Source organism: Zalophus californianus, chromosome 6, assembly GCF_009762305.2.
Source record: "Zalophus californianus isolate mZalCal1 chromosome 6, mZalCal1.pri.v2, whole genome shotgun sequence".
In the NCBI taxonomy this organism is placed as follows: domain Eukaryota; kingdom Metazoa; phylum Chordata; class Mammalia; order Carnivora; family Otariidae; genus Zalophus; species Zalophus californianus.
The window spans coordinates 7946714-7964869 of NC_045600.1; the positions used below are offsets into that span (position 1 = coordinate 7946714).

The following is an 18156-nucleotide window of genomic DNA, read 5'->3' on the forward strand; positions in this document are numbered from 1 at the left end:
TCAGAGCTGTGCCGCCTCCCTTACAGTCCCCGGCTGCTGTGCTCCCACGTTAGCGCATCCCTTCCTAGAGAGAGTCCACCAAGCTGTGCGCCTGGCTGAGCCTCGTCCACATTCCTGTGTCTCCCTCCTGTATATGCGGAGCTCTCATAGAGCCTAGCCTGGTTATTTTATACAGAAATATCCATGGGTCTGCACCTCTCGAGCAACGATTCAACTAGTGTTGTAATAATAAAGAGCTGACTTCCTATTTTACTCCAAGCCCTTTACAAACTGTGTAATGTTTAAGTGGAATTAAGTAATTACAGATATATTTTGAGAAAAAGCAGGAAAAGGTCACACATAATCGGAAAAAGAAGGGATGAAAAGATGGGAAGTGGGTCAGGAAGTGAGTGACTTAAAAAGAGGGGCAGATTAATTTAAAGAATAATCTAAAAATATTCTGCTAGAATGCATTAAAGTGATTTATTATTTTAAATGAGTTCCAGTGATAAAGGCTGTAACAAGAATCATGAATATTACAATTTCCTTCTGTAATAACACAGGCCTTCACGTTACCAGGGGCAGAGCACCCACCACATATTAACTAAGCACCCACTGTGTGCCTGGCACTGCTACAGGCTGCATCCTCAAGCTGAAAAATACATGCTAAAAAACAGATTAAAGCAAAAGAGTAATCTTAGTTTTTATCAAAACATTAAACACACACACATTAAGTCTCTAAAACTATAAGTCCTAGAAGAAATCACTTCAGAGTTCTGTAAATCGTCTTCAGTAAGTGTCCAGTGTAACCCCACATGCACGAATGCCATTTGGTGAAGTATCGATGCACTGTAAATGGAACCCATGCAGGATTTCATTGTATTTGTGCTTGCTGTTGTTACTTGCTTACGTTCAGATGTCCTGTCAACACATTTAGCTATCTACTCTGCTATCTACTCTGGAGGGAGGAAGAGCAAGTACAACTAGTGAATTCTGCTAATTATTGACAGGTCTGGGGGAAAGGGCTTAGCAAAATAAAATGTTACAACGTAAGACTAACAAAGTTAGGAATACTGTGTTCTTCACTAGTTGAAGTTCTCCACTCTTAAGATGCCATGAGGAATGAAGAATTTACTGTCATTATCCGAAAATGAATTAATGCTACCACGTGTACAAAAACTGAAATGTCAGGTGACTGTAATGTGGGAGACCGTCTATGAGGAGCTGAGAGGGTGACAGCACAACACGCACCGTCTACTCTCATGGGGGAAGGACATAGATTCCAGTGACCCCGAAATGTTCACACCCACAAACAAGCTAAACTGTGTGTAAAATAGGAGACATTTGGGGGGTAGTTTTCAACCTCTGCCCCACTAAACTCTGAAGAAATGAACACAAAATAGCAATTAAGAAATATTTCAGCAGCAACAGTGACAGAGCCTCTCACCATAACCATCAGGAGGTTGTGGCCAAGAAGAGTCAGACACTTCTAGAAAGCAACATGTGGCTCCTGAAGAACCATATTGGGGAAAAGAACCTAAGTGAACACCATTCAGAAATTTATCACCACTGACCTTCAATTTACAAAATATAAACAGGAAGCTTGAAAAGAAAGAGTGGAACAGCCCCTGGAAGAGACCTTCCCTACTCCCAGCCCCTCACTGAAAGCAGGACATGTGATTCTGTTTCTTCCCTGGAGAAAGAGGGCAGAACAACCACAATCATTCAAGACTAATTATTTTCAACAATAAACAAGGATTTACCAAAATATACGACAAAACAGAGAATGATAAAACATAGTAAAGCCAGAGAGAAGAACCCCCAACGAGGTTTCTCTCCCATGGACTTAGATTTTACCAAATCTGTGCCTCCTCTGGCCAGGAAAGGAACAGAGCAGGTACTGAGGAAAGACAGGTAATCTGACCTGCGTACCAGCTGAGCCATGGCCCTCCAGATCCTCCCACAGTATGAACTGCAGGCAAAAAAAGTCCCTTAACAATGCCAAATCCTCAAATCCGAACTCTGAGGAAAAGCAAAACAGTTTCATCAAATGGGAAAGCCAAGGATTCACAAATACAATAATCCGTTAATCTATTCACTATTAATACGGTCCAGAGAAGAAGCATGCCAACAAAGTTAGAATCCTTGGGGACAAAAAGAGAAGATGATAAATGGGCATAGCACACAAAAGACAGCTGAAGATTCCACTCTGAAAGAAAACACAGTCCTCCCAAAAGAAGAAAATTTCATAACATGCACTGGAGGCTTAAAAGAAAAAAAAATTTTTTTTAAACTGAGTAAATGAGAAATGATGATTTAAAAAAGAAAATGAGAAAATGAAGAGATAACAAGGAAACTGCATAGCCAATAAATAGAACAATAATCACTACAGAACTTATATTAGAAACATCAAAAAACAGACAGAGCTGACAACCAAATGACATGAAGGAAAGTTCTATGGTAATTACAGATGATACAAAAGAAACAGATGAAGAATTAAGCACTTGGAAGAAAACAGACATGGCAGATGGGTATGATCTTTACACAGCCAGAGACGACTGCAAACATGACTGAGATAAACAAAAGACCACCTAAATACAAGGGTATACCATATTCATGCACAGAAAAGAATACTGTGAAGATGTCAATTCTTCCCAAAATGAGGGTCAATGCAACTCAATCAAAATCCCAGAAGTATTTGTGTAGAAATTAATAGGCTGGTTCTGATATTTATATGTAAAGCTGAAGGGCCAAGAACAGCTAAGACAAAAAGAACAACAAGGTTGGAGGACTTCCACCATCAGATATCATTACGAAGCCAGGAGTTCACACAGTGTGGCTTGGCAAAAAAGGTGAGTGGGCCAATAGCACAGAACAGAGTTTCTAGAAGCAGACCCAAACATATATGGTTACCTGAAAGTCTGCTACATGCTGTGGGGACATTATAGACTTTTCAATAAATGGTTCAAATCAACTAGTTATCCACAGGAGGTAAATAAACAGACTTACACTATGCACAAAATCAGTTGCTATTAAATCGTAGACCTAAATACAAAAGACAGTATTTCTTGATAATAACAGAATTATCTTCATGATCTGGGTAGACAAAATTTTCCCAAAATAGAATACAAAAAGCACTAACCATAAACAAGAAGACTGGTAAATTAGGCTTCATTAAAATGAAGAACTTTCTGTTCATCAAGAGATATTACCACATTAATAGAATGAAAAGATAAACTACCAATTGTAAAAAAAAGAAAGAAAAAGAAAAAGAAAGAAAGAAAGAAAGAAAAAGAAAGAAAGAAAGAAAGAAAGAAAGAAAGAAAGAAAGAAAGAAAGAAAGAAAGAAAGAAAGAAAGAAAGAAAAAGAAAGAAAGAAAGAAAAATGTGTGTAGTACAGAGATTGCTTATATACAAAGTAGTCAAGTCTGGCAAATCAAAAGAAAGCTGACAACCTCCCCTTCTTAACGAACAAAAGATCTGAAATGCACCACACTGAAAAAGGGCAATGGAGACTGATAGGCATATGAAAAGGTGTTCAAAATCAATATTCTAAAGGAGATTAAATTAAAACAAAGGAACACCAGTACACACCTACCAAAATGGATAAAATTAAATACAATGCAAAAGCTAGCGTCGATAAGCAACTGCACCTCTCAGAAGCTGCTGGTGAGAGCAACAACCGGGACAGCTGCTGGGAGAAGCTGCTTGGCGGCACCTACCAAAGCTAAACGTAAGTAAGCCCTCTACCCCAGAACTCCTGCTACGTATATACCCCACTTGAAACAAATATATGCAGTTCCCAAAAGAAATTATAAGAATGTTCTTAACCAGCATTACTACAACTGCCAAAAACTGGAAACAGTATAAACGTCTGTCCATCAATAGAAGAGATAAAGGAATTACGATGTACTCATGTAATGGAGTGCCATGCTATACAGTAACAAGAAATAGAAAACTTTTGTTGCATGCAACAGCATGGAAATTCAGACATATAATGAATAAAAGACACAAAAAAGTACACATTGTATGGTGCTATTACTATGAATTTTCTTTAAATGGCAAAATTAATTTATGGTGTTGTAAATCAAAACACTGGTTATGCTTAATGAAGGATAACGGCTGAGAGGGGGCCTGAGAGAAGTTTCTGGGGCTCCAGTGATGATACATACCTTGATCTGGGAGATGTTTAAATGTGTATGCTCAATTTGTAAAGTTCAAATTCCAAATTTACTTGTGCATTTTTCTGCACATATGTCATAACCTTACTTAAAAATATAGAGAAAATGGACGCCTGAGTGGCTCAGTTGGTTAAGTGTCTGCCTCTGGCTCAGGTCATGATCCCGGCAGCCTGGGATCAAGTCCCACATCAGGCTCCTTGCTCTGCAGGGAGCCTGCTTCCCCCTCTCCCTCTGCTGCTCCCCCTGCTTGTGCTCTCTCTCTCTCTCTGACAAATAAATAAAATCTTTAAAATACACACACACACACACACACACACACACACACACACACACACACGGGAAAAAAGCTACCTGACAAAATCCAGCCAAGTAAGACAAGATTTAAAATACAGAGCTCAAGCACCTAGGGAAAGAATCATTAGTAAACAATGAATCCACTTACATAGAAAACTAAGGCTAAATCCCCATCAGAAAACAGAAAGAAGTGTCTTGACTTCAACCATCTAAATTTATCTAAGGAAAATACAGTTTCTATTATTCTAGCGTGCTAACCAAGTTAGACAGACTTTCGCCAAATTCAGAGGGTTTATTTGGGGCTATCTAACTGAAACTATAGGCTGCACGGGATGCAGTCACCTCAAGAGACAGGAAGCTGTCCACCACAGCAGCTGCAGGCCACTGGCTGGCAATGGAAGGCCTGTACTCTTATTCGTCTCTTTGTACCATGTTCCAGGCTGAGTGCCAGCAGGGATTTATTTAATGGTTAATCATTTTTCAGAGAAACTCTAGGAAGGCCAACTAGCATAATATAACTTAAAAGAACTAAAAAATATGGGAGTGGAGAGAAGGGTATGTGGGAGTCATTCATAGGAAACAACAGTATATACTGTCTGAAAATGAAAAAATGCAAATCACAGGGCCACAACTCCAGACCTACTCAATGAATCTCTAGGGATGAGACTTGAGAAATTCTAATGAACAGCGCTTTTTGTTGGCTTGGGCAAGCAACTTAATCAAAACCTTACAAGAAAATAGCTAATGGAGGTATTAATGTCCTTTTAACTTGCTGAGTTCTTTCCAGTAAATTAAGCTGTTCTTAACCCAGATGGGACAGGAAGGAATTCTTTAAGGATGGAACTACATGCTATTGATCTTTATAGCCCCAGGGACCTAGCCTAGACCAGGTACATAAATTAGACCTTTATATTGTTGAATGTTGGTTTAAGAGTACACACTGAATCCAATAACTGCTGGAACTGGACGCCCAATTCTAACACAAGTGTTCAGTTCTAATTAACAAAGAAAATCTTTGGCTGTGTACTTCCTAAGGGTAGACTGATGCTTAGTTTTTTTCTACTTCAGCCTTATGTTATCCCAAAATCCTGTGCTTTAAATAAAACTCTTGGGCTACTGAGGCTGAAAACATTTTCAAGTGGGTAAATTCATATTTCACTCTAGTTTGCAAATTTACTGTACCATAATCAAGCATGGCTATTTAAAAATGGATAGAAACCTTGTTTCATTCCACTGCTAATCAATTCTCATAGATTTTTACCATAATGGACAACTCTCAGGAACATAAAGAGAAATATATATTGAATTAATTAAAACTATCCCTTTCCAAAAGAGATTTGAATGTCATAAATACAAAGAATGTATCTTAAAAAGTTTTAAGAAATCATGAAAAGGGAAAGGAGAAAATATGCTAATTATAAGGATTAATAGAATTTCTATGATTAAGCACCATAATTAACTCTGAGCTTCCTAGTAACCAGAGCAAAAAATGACATCTTGATTCCATACCCCTTGCTAAAAAAAGAGATGGCATACTAACTTATCAAAGTAAAAGCTTTTCCTTGTAGAGAGCCCCTAACTTTTCAGTTGGTAGAGCTCTGCTTTTATCTGCTTTAAATATGGGGTATTTATAATTTATTTGAAGAAAATGTCCTGGGGCTTTAAAAAAGGGAAGAAAGGAAGGAAAGAAGGAAATCTTTTTTTTTTTTTTAAAGATTTTATTTATTTATTCATGAGAGACAGAGAGAGAGAGAGAGAGAGGCAGAGGGAGAAGCAGGCTCCCAAGGAGCAGGGAGCCCGATGCGGGACTCGATCCCAGGACCCTGAGATCATGACCTGAGCCGAAGGCAGACGCTTAACCATCTGAGCCACCCAGGCGCCCCGGAAAGAAGGAAATCTTAAAAGAGAAAACTGGCCTGGTCCAACTCTTTCACATTAAAATACAAGACAAATGGCCACCAAATTAACAACTCACCTCCAGTTACATGGGCCATCTAGCAGCTTCATGATCTTACCTAATCTTAACTTTTAACAACTTCTTTTTAATACAAAGAATAGCCCTGTGTCAGCTATGAGGGAGGGGGGAAAAAAGGCAGTAAACTAATAAAGGAAATCTAATAGTTCACTTGTTATTCATTATTTTCCCTCTCTAAATAAAGCTTTATACATGTGGGGGATGATCCAGCAGGAAATTTCCAGCCTTCTGAACTGGAGACACAGGAGGACACAGGAGAATTATAAGGTCACAGAAGTTAGCTCTGCAGCAGACGGACCTACTCAGCTATAAAGTCAGCCAAGCCGCAGAAACCAAATTTTCTCCAGCATGTAAGTCCAAGTAACAGTGATCTGCAAAGTAAGGGGGTATGGCACTGGACAAGTTCTAACTGCAACAGAGATCTTTACTTCTCAATCAGCAAAATTTTAGAGGAAAATACCACAGAAGCTATCTATAAATATTAATGCACAGAAATCTGTCCTGAGCAGGAAGATGCATTCTGTATGCTTATAACATACATGCAAACTCTAAGTTCACTACCTTACTGAAAAATTCCACTCGGGCTTCCATTTTATCCTAATTTCAAAGCTGGATGTGGCTCTCAGCACACTTGTTGACCACAAAAATGGAGCGATGCAATTAAGAAAAACTTACAAAAGAAAAAAATGTATACGTAGATGCGTGTGTGTAATTTCAGATTTTGGAGTGAAACTACAGAGACCTACTATTTGCCAAGAAAGTCAAATTCAAGATACAATTTCAAAATTCCCATCTCCTTTGTAAGTTAAAAAGAACTACAAAAACCTTTTAATAATGCTGCTTCTTATTTTAAAGAGAGAAAATTTGTTTTTAAACCCTTTTTCTCATAGTTCAGAATACAGTATTTCCAAAGGAATCTACTGGAATTTACAGAGTCAGCGACAGTAAAAATAGTCAATAGTGTAAAAATATATATATATATATATATATATATATTGTTCTGGGGTGCCTGGGTGGCTCAGTTGGTCTGTCTTCAACTCAGGTCATGATCCCAGGGTCCAGAACTGAGCCCCATATAGCAGGGAGCCTGCTTCTCCCTCTCCCTCTGCAGCTCCCCCTGCTTGTGCTCTCTCTCACTATCTCTCTCAAATAAATAAAATCTTTAAAAAATACATATTTTTTCTTCTAAAAGTAGTTATTTTCCATTTAAAAGCAGCTAGCACATTTATTCAATAATTTCAGACTAAAAAGGAAATCTCTGAGTTAATCAACAATTTAACTATTAAAAATAATCAATAAGTTAATGCATACCTGTAAAATCTAAATTTTAAAGTGATACCAGGAGTTATTTACGTGCCTGCACAATACTTTGCCTGTAAAGTTCACTGTTAACCTCTCTCTCCAATAAATTAACCTCTTTATATGCAGATACATAGCTTTACATAATGACATTTCTATAAAGAGCAAAATAACGTTCAAATGGTAAGCACTTCACACCAGCAAACAAGGAAACTTTCGAACATTAATTTTCAAATAGTAATTTTCAAACACCAATTTTCAAATGATAAACACTCTGACCACACCAACAAAGAAGGAAGAGCTAAGAGACAAGACCAACGCTTCTAGGTGGCCCGGGAGAAAAAAACACCCACACTATGAATCAAGTGCCCCATCCAAATCCCCCTGCCAGATGTCAGGATCCCAAGTTAGAATCTTTCCAGGAATTTACAAACTTGCTACTGGACATAAGAAATAGATTAACTCTTGGGCACCTGGGTGGCTCAGTCGTTAAGTATCTGCCTTCAGCTCAGGTCATAATCCCAGGGTCGAGCCCCACATCAGGCTCCCTGCTCTGCAAGGAGTCTGCTTCTCCCTCTCCCTCTGCCCCTCCCCACTGCTTGTTTTCTCTCTCACTCTATCTTTCAGGCACATACGCACACAAATAAATAAAATCTTTAAAAAAAAAAGAAATAGATATCTATTCATTCTTCTACAACCCTCTACATGCTTCATGTCTCATAAAGAGTGTCCCTTTACCTAATGGTGACAGATATTTAATTGCCAAGCAATCTGTTACACTTTTCTTTACTGATTTACTTCCCTAAAATTAGTGTTTGCTGCAATTACCATCACAGGAAGCCAAAGGATAACTTAACAAAATTCACCTTCGTTATTGACTTTGTTCTCAAGCCTCCGTTCTCCACGAGGCTGAGGTCCAACTTGCCGTCATCCTTGCTTCCTATAGCTCTCAGTCCTTGCAAAAGAGTGTCTCGCAAGTTCTGATAAAGAGGTTTCTCGGCATAGTCCAGTAATTTCACTGTTTCCATGTATTTAGCAATCTCATCTAAAAGAGTAACACAATTATTCTGTAATTTTTTAATCACAAATACAACATATTTATGTCTTCTAAGAAAATAACTCACGGTTATAGCAACATTAGAATGCAAATGTGTATCCTGCTAGAATATGTTTTTTTATATAAATCACTTTTTCAATGGAAAAGTACACTTTTGAAGTCAGGAATTGTCAGGTAAGTGAAATAAGAAACTTATTTTGAGATATAATGTAAAAGACATTTTTGTAATTGTAAGGGACAAAAAGATAAGAAACATACTAGAATTTAAAAATGCACGAAATAACTGCTGTACTTTTAAGGCTACAAAAACAAAACAGGAAAGGACCTCGAATAGATTATAAAGTAAAAAGTACTAAAGTACAAGGACTATCACAGCCCATATTTTTTTCCCCACGAAAGCCATTAGTTCTATAGAAAATAGCTGCATTCTTTGTATAAATGGAAAATAAAACATACCAAAACCAGGTTGAAGAAGGAAGAAAGAAGCAAGACCTAGTTTTCCCATAAAAGAGAAAAATCAGCTTCTGAATGATGAAAGGCCCACTGTACACTGAGGCAGGACCACTCCCCTAAAAAGAAATCTTACCAGTCAAGATCAACACTCCTCAACACCAGAAATCCATCTTTAGGCTAACGACTCCTACGTTCCCCAGCCTTACCCTCCCACCAGCCTCCAGGAACTTGTGCGTCCACAGCCTCATACACTGGCTCCTGGATCTCTTACTGTCCTCTGGAATCCCAACAAATCCCAATCCAAACTCCTAACCTACCCCTAAACCTGCTCCCCTGTGGTCTCCCTTGCCCCGTTACTAAGAACTCCATTCTTCCAGCTCCTCAAACCAGAAATCTCTTCCCACACCCCACATGCAATAAACCAAGAGAACTTGTCAGTGCTACACACACACATATACACACCTCCGTTCATTCCAACACTGACCAGCACTCACTACACGGCAGGCACAATTCTACGTACTTGGGAAACATGAGGAAAAAAGAAATGAAAATCCCTCCCTTCAACTTTCTTAATCTGATAAAGGGGATCTATGGAAAACCTAAAGCAAACATCAACTAACATAGTTTCATATAGAAAACTTCCCTTCTGAGAGGGGAAAATGTCAAGCATGTCCATGTTTACCACTTCTGTTCAGTGTAATAATTATATATGCTTTCAGTCAGTACAGTAAGGCAAGAAAAAAAACAGAAGGCATGAACAGTGGAAGGGCTTATTCACAAACACAGCAGTGTATGCAGAAAATCCTAAGGAATCTATAAAAAACTAGGAGGACTAATAGATAAATTTACCAGGGTCACAGGATATAAGGCAAAATATTAAAAAATCGTTTTCTATGTACTATCAACAAGCAATTCGAAAATAAAATTTAACAAAAATAGATCACTGGGGCACCTGAGTGGCTCAGTCAGTTAAGCCTCCGACTCTTGGTTCAGCTGGGGTCATGATCTCAGAGTCACGAGATCTAGCCCCACAGCGGGCTCCACACTCAGCAGGGAGTCTGCTTCCCCTGTCCCTCTGCCCCACCTTCCACTCACACACAAGCGCTCTCTAAAATAAATAAAATCAAAAAGTTAAAATAAAATAATAGCTCATTTACAATGGCATCAAAAAGCCATCAAATATCTAGCAACAAATACAATGAAGACAGGCAAGATTTTTTGCAGACAAAATTATAAAACATAGTGAAAGAAATGAAGTGGAGAATATACCATATTAGTGAATTGGAAGACTCAATAGTACAAGGATGTCAGTCGATCCAGAGTCAACGCAATCCCACTCAAAATTCCAGCAAACTGGAAAGGGAGGGGATATGTGTGGAACTGACAAGGTGGCTCTAAAATGTACACAGATACTCAAAGGGTCAAGAATTGCAAAATAGCAAAGTCAAGTTTAAAGAACAACAGTGCTGTAGGACTTATACTACCAGATGCCAAGACTCAAGATAAAGCTAGAGTCATTATGACACTGCTGCCCAAGAACAGACAAAAAGAAAACGAATGGTGTATTGTATGGTGACTAACATAATAAAATAAAATTTAAAAAACTAATAAAAGTAAAAAGAAAGGAGTCTAGAAACAGATCCACAGATCCACACTTAATTTATGTCAAAGGTAGCACCATATGGAAAGAGCGGGTTTTTTGTTTGTCTGTTTTCCCCCAAGAAAAGCTACTGGGTCAACTGTTTATAAATATTGGGGGGGGGATCTGGCCCCTCCTCATATAAGGCACAATAATCAGTTACAGGTAGACTATACACCTATATGTATAACTGGCGATCTATGATTGCCAAAAATTTGAAATAGTCAATAGCAGAATAGATAAGTAATAGGATATAAATACAAGAGAATACTATTAGAAATGAGAATGAACACATCACTGTTAAACATGCAACAACGGGGTCCCATGCACAGCATGGGGATTACAGTTAATAATTTGGTACTGCAGACTGGAAAGTGGCTGAGAGTAGATCTTGAGCACTCACCACACACACACACACACACAAACACAAAGTTAACTGTGAGGTAATAGAAGTGTTAGTTATCTTGATCTTGTTAATCATTCTACGATATAAATGTATGTTAAATCACCACATTGTACACTTGGAAATGTATACAATTATATTTGTCAATAAAGTTAAAAAATAAATAGAAACATTAAAAAAAAAAACCCATGCAACAATGGGAATGAATTTCACAAATATAATACTGAGTAAAAGAAACAGGATTCTAACAAAGCTAGAAATTAATGTTATGAGGGCAGGGATTTTTATCTATGTCATTCACTCTATGATTCCATTTTTATACAGCTCAAAAACAAATTTTGGGGGTTGGAAATTAGGCTAGTTATTTATTAGGCCGGAGGGAGAGGCTCGTGATTGGTAGGAGGCACAAGGGGGGACTCTGAGAAGCCTGTAACATTCCATTTCTTGTGTGGTTGGTAAGACTGCAATTTTAAATAGCATAAGGTCAGGGTGGACTTCCCTGAAAAGGAGACAAATGAGCAAAGGCTTGAAAAGACATCGAAATATATGCAAAGTGATCACTTCTCAATACTCCCACTGCTACTTCCCTTCCTTGCCTGGATTACTGTGATGGCCTCCTAACCCGCTCCTGCTCATACCTGCCTTACTCCCTCAGCAGTCTATACTCAGGACAGGAGCCTCAGATTTCCCTTAAAGGTAGACATTGATGTCACTTTTCTACTCCAAACCTTACACTCCTGCTGAAAGGAAAAGTCAAAGCCCTTATGACGGATGGCCTAAAACGCACTCCGCAAGTCCACCAGGTACTTACATTCTTTCTGCCTACAATACTGTTCCCCAGACTTCCGTAACAGCTCGCTCCCTATCTCCAACTGCTCAAACGTCACCTCTTCAGTAAGGCCATCCTGGCCACCATATTTAAAATTCCAACCCCCTCCCACTCCATCCCCCACTTCATCCCCACACCCATTAATTCTATTCCCTGCTTTCTTTTTATCCCATAGTAATCATCACATAATATGCTCGAAAATTCACCCATGTGTTCACTGTCTATCTCTCCCAACTAGAGCATAAGCTTCATAGAGACAGGAATTTTGCTTTATTTTATTCACTGGTACAACCCTAGTGCCTAGAATGGTCCCTGGCACACAATCAAGCCTCAATAAAAAAAAAAAAAAAATCATTGAATTAATGAATGAAATTTGGTTCCTCTCCTGAAAGCTGAGTAATAATTTAAGGAAGCTCAAGTACCCCTTTAGCCCACCTTTGGAAACGGAACTGCTGTCGTGATGAGAACAGGCCCCACTACAATGATCACACTTGAAAACACCTAAGCTTTTACATTACGGGATATGCCATAGACATCATGACTCTCTTTTTTCTCAAAAAATGAAACCCCTATGAACATTTAAGAAGTCTTTTCCAGGTTACCTGGCTTGTTTCTCTCAGGAAAACATTTGTCCATGAAATCTGCAATATTTTCTCTGTATCTGTTAAAAATTAAAGAATGAGTCATTGTTTGAAGCTTTACACCATGGAAATGTATTAACAACATTTCATAACAATAAATAGCACGATAAGTAGCGCTGTGTTATCCTACATACACTTACCGACTTTCTTCTAAAACAAAGTGAAGACCGAAGACTCTTCCTATTTAGCAAGTACCTTCTTATTTCTACATTAGTAGCGTTAAAACTATAGTCTCCATCAAGAAATTCTGACTTAAATACATGTACCTTATCATGATTTTGCCCAAAATAATTTATTATAAGTTTTCCTTTACCTAATTTTGGAATCTCTAACATAGTTAGGGTCTTTCAAATTATCCTCCCAAGGAAGATGGCCACTAAGCCACTGAATCATGCAATAGCCAAGGATTTCCAAATCACCACGTCTTGACGGGGCTATGAATACAAAAGAAGCAGGTTAAGCACCAAAATCACTTTGAGGGATAGTTTCAAATATATACAAACCAATAAGGTAAAACAGTCAATCTTACAGTCTTGCTTTTCATCAAAACTTATCACTGCATTTAATAAAAGTACTGAATAAATACTGGGCAATAGGAAAGAAATAATTTATGTCCAACTAAGAACTTACTTTAAAATCCAAATAGACAAACTCCAGAGTTTCACACTGAGACTACTGGTCTAGGAAATAAATTATAAAGCAGACACACATTTAATACTATCCTTGGAAAGCTCGAAGACACTAAAATGCTATAAGCTACTGAGAGGCCCAGAGAACTGGGGGTTTCAGCTCCTCCACAGTGCTGGGCACAGAAAAGCAAAATTCCTGCTAAAGGAACAGGCTAACTTCAGAGGTGACAAAGTCAGTTTGCCTGCTACAAAACTGTGGCTGCGTAAGAAGCTTACAGACTTTTAGGTGGAAAAAAAATTCCCCACATCCAACTAAGCTAAAAAGAACCAAAAGAAATCCTCAGTGAGCTGACCGAACCACCTTCCCTGCTAAAACCAAGGTCAGAAGAAGACCACCAGGGAAAGACCTCGTGGCTCCGTTACACGACTACAGGAGTCCAACCTCCTCCCCCGACCCTTTCCCCACCCTACCTTGCCTCTGCCGATTCTTATTTATCTACTTGTTTATCTGTACAAAATTAAGAACAATGCAGGGTTTCAACTGAAATGTTAGCAGCATATTTCTCAGTCAGGCGCCACTGACATACCGACACCATTGTGCGCGTCAATGCTGGTGAATTCAATAGTGCCATCATGACATCTTCTGGGGTCTTCTTTGTATTCTTTATGAATTCCTTCTGGGCAATACCGGTAAGCAAGGCCATAATCTACCAAGTACACCTATAAATGTCCAAGCACCAAGAAAATCAAAGCCAAAATGATTGCACATATACTCCTTTATGGCCCAGAGACAAAATACTGTCATTCGAAGGTGGATTCATTTGCAAGGCCACCCCACGGTACCCCAAACAAGTAAGATCCAGTATGCTAACAAAAGCAAATACTTAATCCTGACTTTTTTTTTTAAGATTTATTTATTTATTTTGACAGAGAGAGAGAGAGAGAGAGAGAGAGCACACATGCACGTGAGTGTGCAGGCAGGAAGGGGCAGAGGGAGAGAGAGTCTCAAGCAGACTCCGTGCTGAGTGCAGAGCCCATTGCAGGGCTTGATCTCAGGCCCCTGAGATCATGACCTGAGCCAAAACCAAGAGTCACACACCTTACCGACTTTGCCACCCAGGCACGCCAATTCTGAAAGACCTTTTATTTCAAGAAAAATGTGAATGCTCATGTCACTATAGTCCAGATAATATCACCTGCCTCTATACACTTTAGGTAAGTGTGTTATACTTGTAATTAATCCTGTCTCCTCAACTTGAGCAAAGACTATAAATCGTATACTTTTTCTTGCAGAGTCCGAAAGAGAATTAAGCACAGGGGAAACCATCGATACTTGTTGCAATACAACTGCCCCACACCAAGTACAAGACTACCTACTTAGATGACACATGATAATTAATTATTTTCTATTCCTCTGCTCCTCCACTTCTGAAATAATCAATTTATCAGTTCATTTCACAAAATTATTTCCGATAATTAACAATAATGATCTGAAGAATCTTTAGATAAGGCTCTTATCTCCATTTAAATATATATTAAAGTCAAGTTTCATAATTAAAACTAAATTTTAATATTACAAAGCATATATCTGTGGGCATGTACTTGTGGGTCTGCTAAGCATACAAAGCCAGTAAATTTGGCTTTCTTCTATTCCATAGCCACATATCACATCTCTGATTCTGGGTAACTGTCTCACAAATGTATGCATGTGATCACAAGAGGAAACTGAAGTAAAAATATGGGGATGGATCTAGCACACACATCTAACACTAGAAAAATAATCCCATCCAAAGCATATGCCCAAAGGATAACAGAGCTGCAAAAATATTTTCCTATAAACAAAAGGCAGCATATTTTAGCTAACTGCAAACTGAACTAAAATGTATTTTTATTTATTGCATTGTACAAGTCCAGTTCACTTCAATTAATGGAATCCTTACGGTTCAGGTTCTCAGCTATGTTCTGTTTGTTTGCTTGCTTGCTTTTAACCTTTTTAAAAACATCTAACACAAGACATCTGGGAATCCTGGGATTGCCTGTAAGATTTCCCCACGAGCATGCTACAGTATAGGGACTTTCCTCTGTTGTACATGGAGATCCCTGACTGCCACCACGACAGAGACGGGGGATGGGGGCAATACCTGAGATGGTAGAAAACAGAGGGAAGGTGAGGGGAAAGGGAAAACTAAGCAAGAGAAAGTTAAAGATTGGTTTGAGAAAAAAATAAAATGGAGTGTCAACATAAACACACCTAAAATATTTAGATAGCCCTTTCTTATACACCATCAATAAGATGCAAGAACATACATGGGACAGATTCCACACAGTGGCCTGACCAGGAGTGCCAACCAAACCTACTTTAACCAAAATTGTGGAAACAGCTTCAAGAAAATTGCATAAACCCCTCCACTCCAACTAAACTGATCCAAATAAAGGTAAAATACCATTAGCTTTTCTCTTTTCCTTAAAAAGTAAAAATTACAAAGTGAATGCAATAAACTAAAAAAAAGTGCACATCTGAATTCTAAACACTAAGGGCATACAAATTTAGACAGCTAAGATATTTCTGTAAACCAATTGATTTGAATAATCAACATGTTAAAGACCAAATTTTCCAAGTAACAGAACACTTACATTTGATGGATTTCCTGAACAAAGGAAGTAAAAAAATGACAAAGCAGACAAGCAAACATAATTCATCGGTGCACTATATAATTTTAAGCTTCCACCCCCAAATAGCTATTTGAAATTCATTTTGTATCACAAGTACTTCTTCTGAATATTATTTAGGGCAAAATAGCCAACTTGATAAAGTGCCAACAAATCGCATCAAAAATGTAGAATGTTAACTAGATAAAAGTGTCAAGAAGAAATATTATTATTACCATATCTACTCCAAAAAGTAAAACTTCTGCACAGGTTCAAAAGTTCAAAGCAACCATATTTGTTTTCAAACAACAGCTTTTAAATAGTAGAAATTAAAGTTAATAAAGCTACCTGGTCAGGATTCTTGTAGCTCAAAAGAAGATTTGAGGCCTTGATATCTCCATGTACATACTCATGCTCGTGAATATATTCCAGAATATCCAGCTATGAAAGCATCATATAGAATAAATTAATGCAGTACCTAACACCAGCCAGCAGAGGACCGAGCTTCAACACAACTCGCCTTTACTGGATTAAAACAAGAGGAATGTAGCTCACATACAATTCTCAAGCTTAGCTGCAAGACAGTTTTCCGAGAAAACCTTCTGGCATTTGCTTCATATATTTTCTGAAGGTCACTCCCAAAGCGATCCATTATCATAAACCTGTAACTAAAGACAAACAAGAAAAGTCAATGAACAAAACAGAACTCTGGAAAACCTACTTTGCAGTGACTACTCTCCCTTCACAGTAATTTTTTTCAAGGCCATGTTTAGTGAGAAAGCAGAATGAAAGGGGAAGAAAGGAGAAAGAAGGAAAGAAAGAAAAACATCTGAAACCCTTTCTTCCAACTAGAAATCTCAAGAGTTGGGAGTGCTTCCCTGTGCTGCCCGGAGGGCCTCCTCCTGGTGGCAGCTAGGTGGTTTCCTGAGACACTACTCAAGGTGAGCTAATCAGCCCGCAGACAGATGCTCGCAATTCGTTCACAGGAAAGAGGAGACCATCCATGTATGACTAGTATCACGGATTTTCCTCACATCAAAGTTAATTTATATTTCTGGATATTAGCTTGTTGTCTGTGACTGTTTTTCTCTACTTTCAGGGCACATTTTAGCAGTATTAACATTTTATTAAAATCGAGACTATCTACAGATGCTGTAACAATAGCTAAATCCAATAAAATTGTTTAGGTATAAAAGGGCTGTATGTTAAATACTCAAAGGACAAAAGCTAGGGAAGAACAAATATCCTGGAGAAACGTGCAGATTTTTGGTTTTGCCACAAACCGACTAGGTCATCTTGGCCGAGTCACATTACTTCTGTGAGACCTAATTCCCACAGATACGGAACGACAGCGTGGGGCCTCATGCGTGTTGAGGTCTTTTATGGCACTCAAATTCCAACATTTGACAACGGTAAGTGACATTTCTGTGTGTGCCCGAAAAGCAACACCTCACTCCAGTAACAGTTCACCGTATGCTCTGAGGATCACTTTTATCTTTATCAAGTTTTCCAGATTCTGACTCGTCTGGTTAAATCACTCCATAAATCAGTCAAAACCAAGACCACACTCACAATGTACCTGCAAATGGGGATAAGATTAGGGATGATGATCGTAACAACAGCAAGCACGGACTAAAGCCTTGGTATGAACACGGCATTGTTCTGAGTACTTCAGATGTGCTAGTGTGTGTCAACCTCACATCACCCTCGCAAGGTAGGGGCTCCTATTCGCCTCATTTTACAGCAGAAGAAAACCGATGACTGGTAATTTGTCCTGTAGGAAGTGGTGGCGCCATGCTTTTTCAACTCTACACTAAACATATCCAAACAAATAAACATCAGTGGTACACAAAAATCCCCTTATTTTTATCTGAGAAGCCTACAACACATACCATATGACACGTTCAACAGGAAAGGAAAGCTAACATTAAAAGAAAACATGCCAAATTAAAAAAAAAATCAGGATTCTATCCAGTTTTGAATTGGAAGAGAATGAAAGATCAACTTGTCTAAACATCTTTTAATGAATAAATTAATTAAGGTCTATAGAGGTAAAGTGATTTGTCCAAAGTCATGCAGTTAGTGAGAGGCAAAATGCATTCATTCGTATAAGATTCTCCAGTACACT

The 18156-nt window shown here is 38.4% G+C and overlaps 1 protein-coding gene across 5 annotated transcripts in view; it reads right to left on the reverse strand.

The window, feature by feature from the left end:
* The window catches only part of VRK1 (VRK serine/threonine kinase 1), an 88467-nt gene that overhangs the window by 13627 nt on the left and 56684 nt on the right, over positions 1-18156 (reverse strand). For all 5 annotated transcript variants that reach the window (XM_027572157.1, XM_027572156.1, XM_027572155.1 and 2 more), the window contains exons 6-11: positions 16588-16696; positions 16377-16469; positions 13967-14099; positions 13064-13184; positions 12712-12770; positions 8595-8773 (exon numbers count right to left, since the gene is read on the reverse strand). In XM_027572157.1, coding sequence (XP_027427958.1) covers positions 8595-8773; positions 12712-12770; positions 13064-13184; positions 13967-14099; positions 16377-16469; positions 16588-16696 — 694 coding nt within the window. The remainder of the gene's footprint in view (positions 1-8594; positions 8774-12711; positions 12771-13063; positions 13185-13966; positions 14100-16376; positions 16470-16587; positions 16697-18156) is intronic.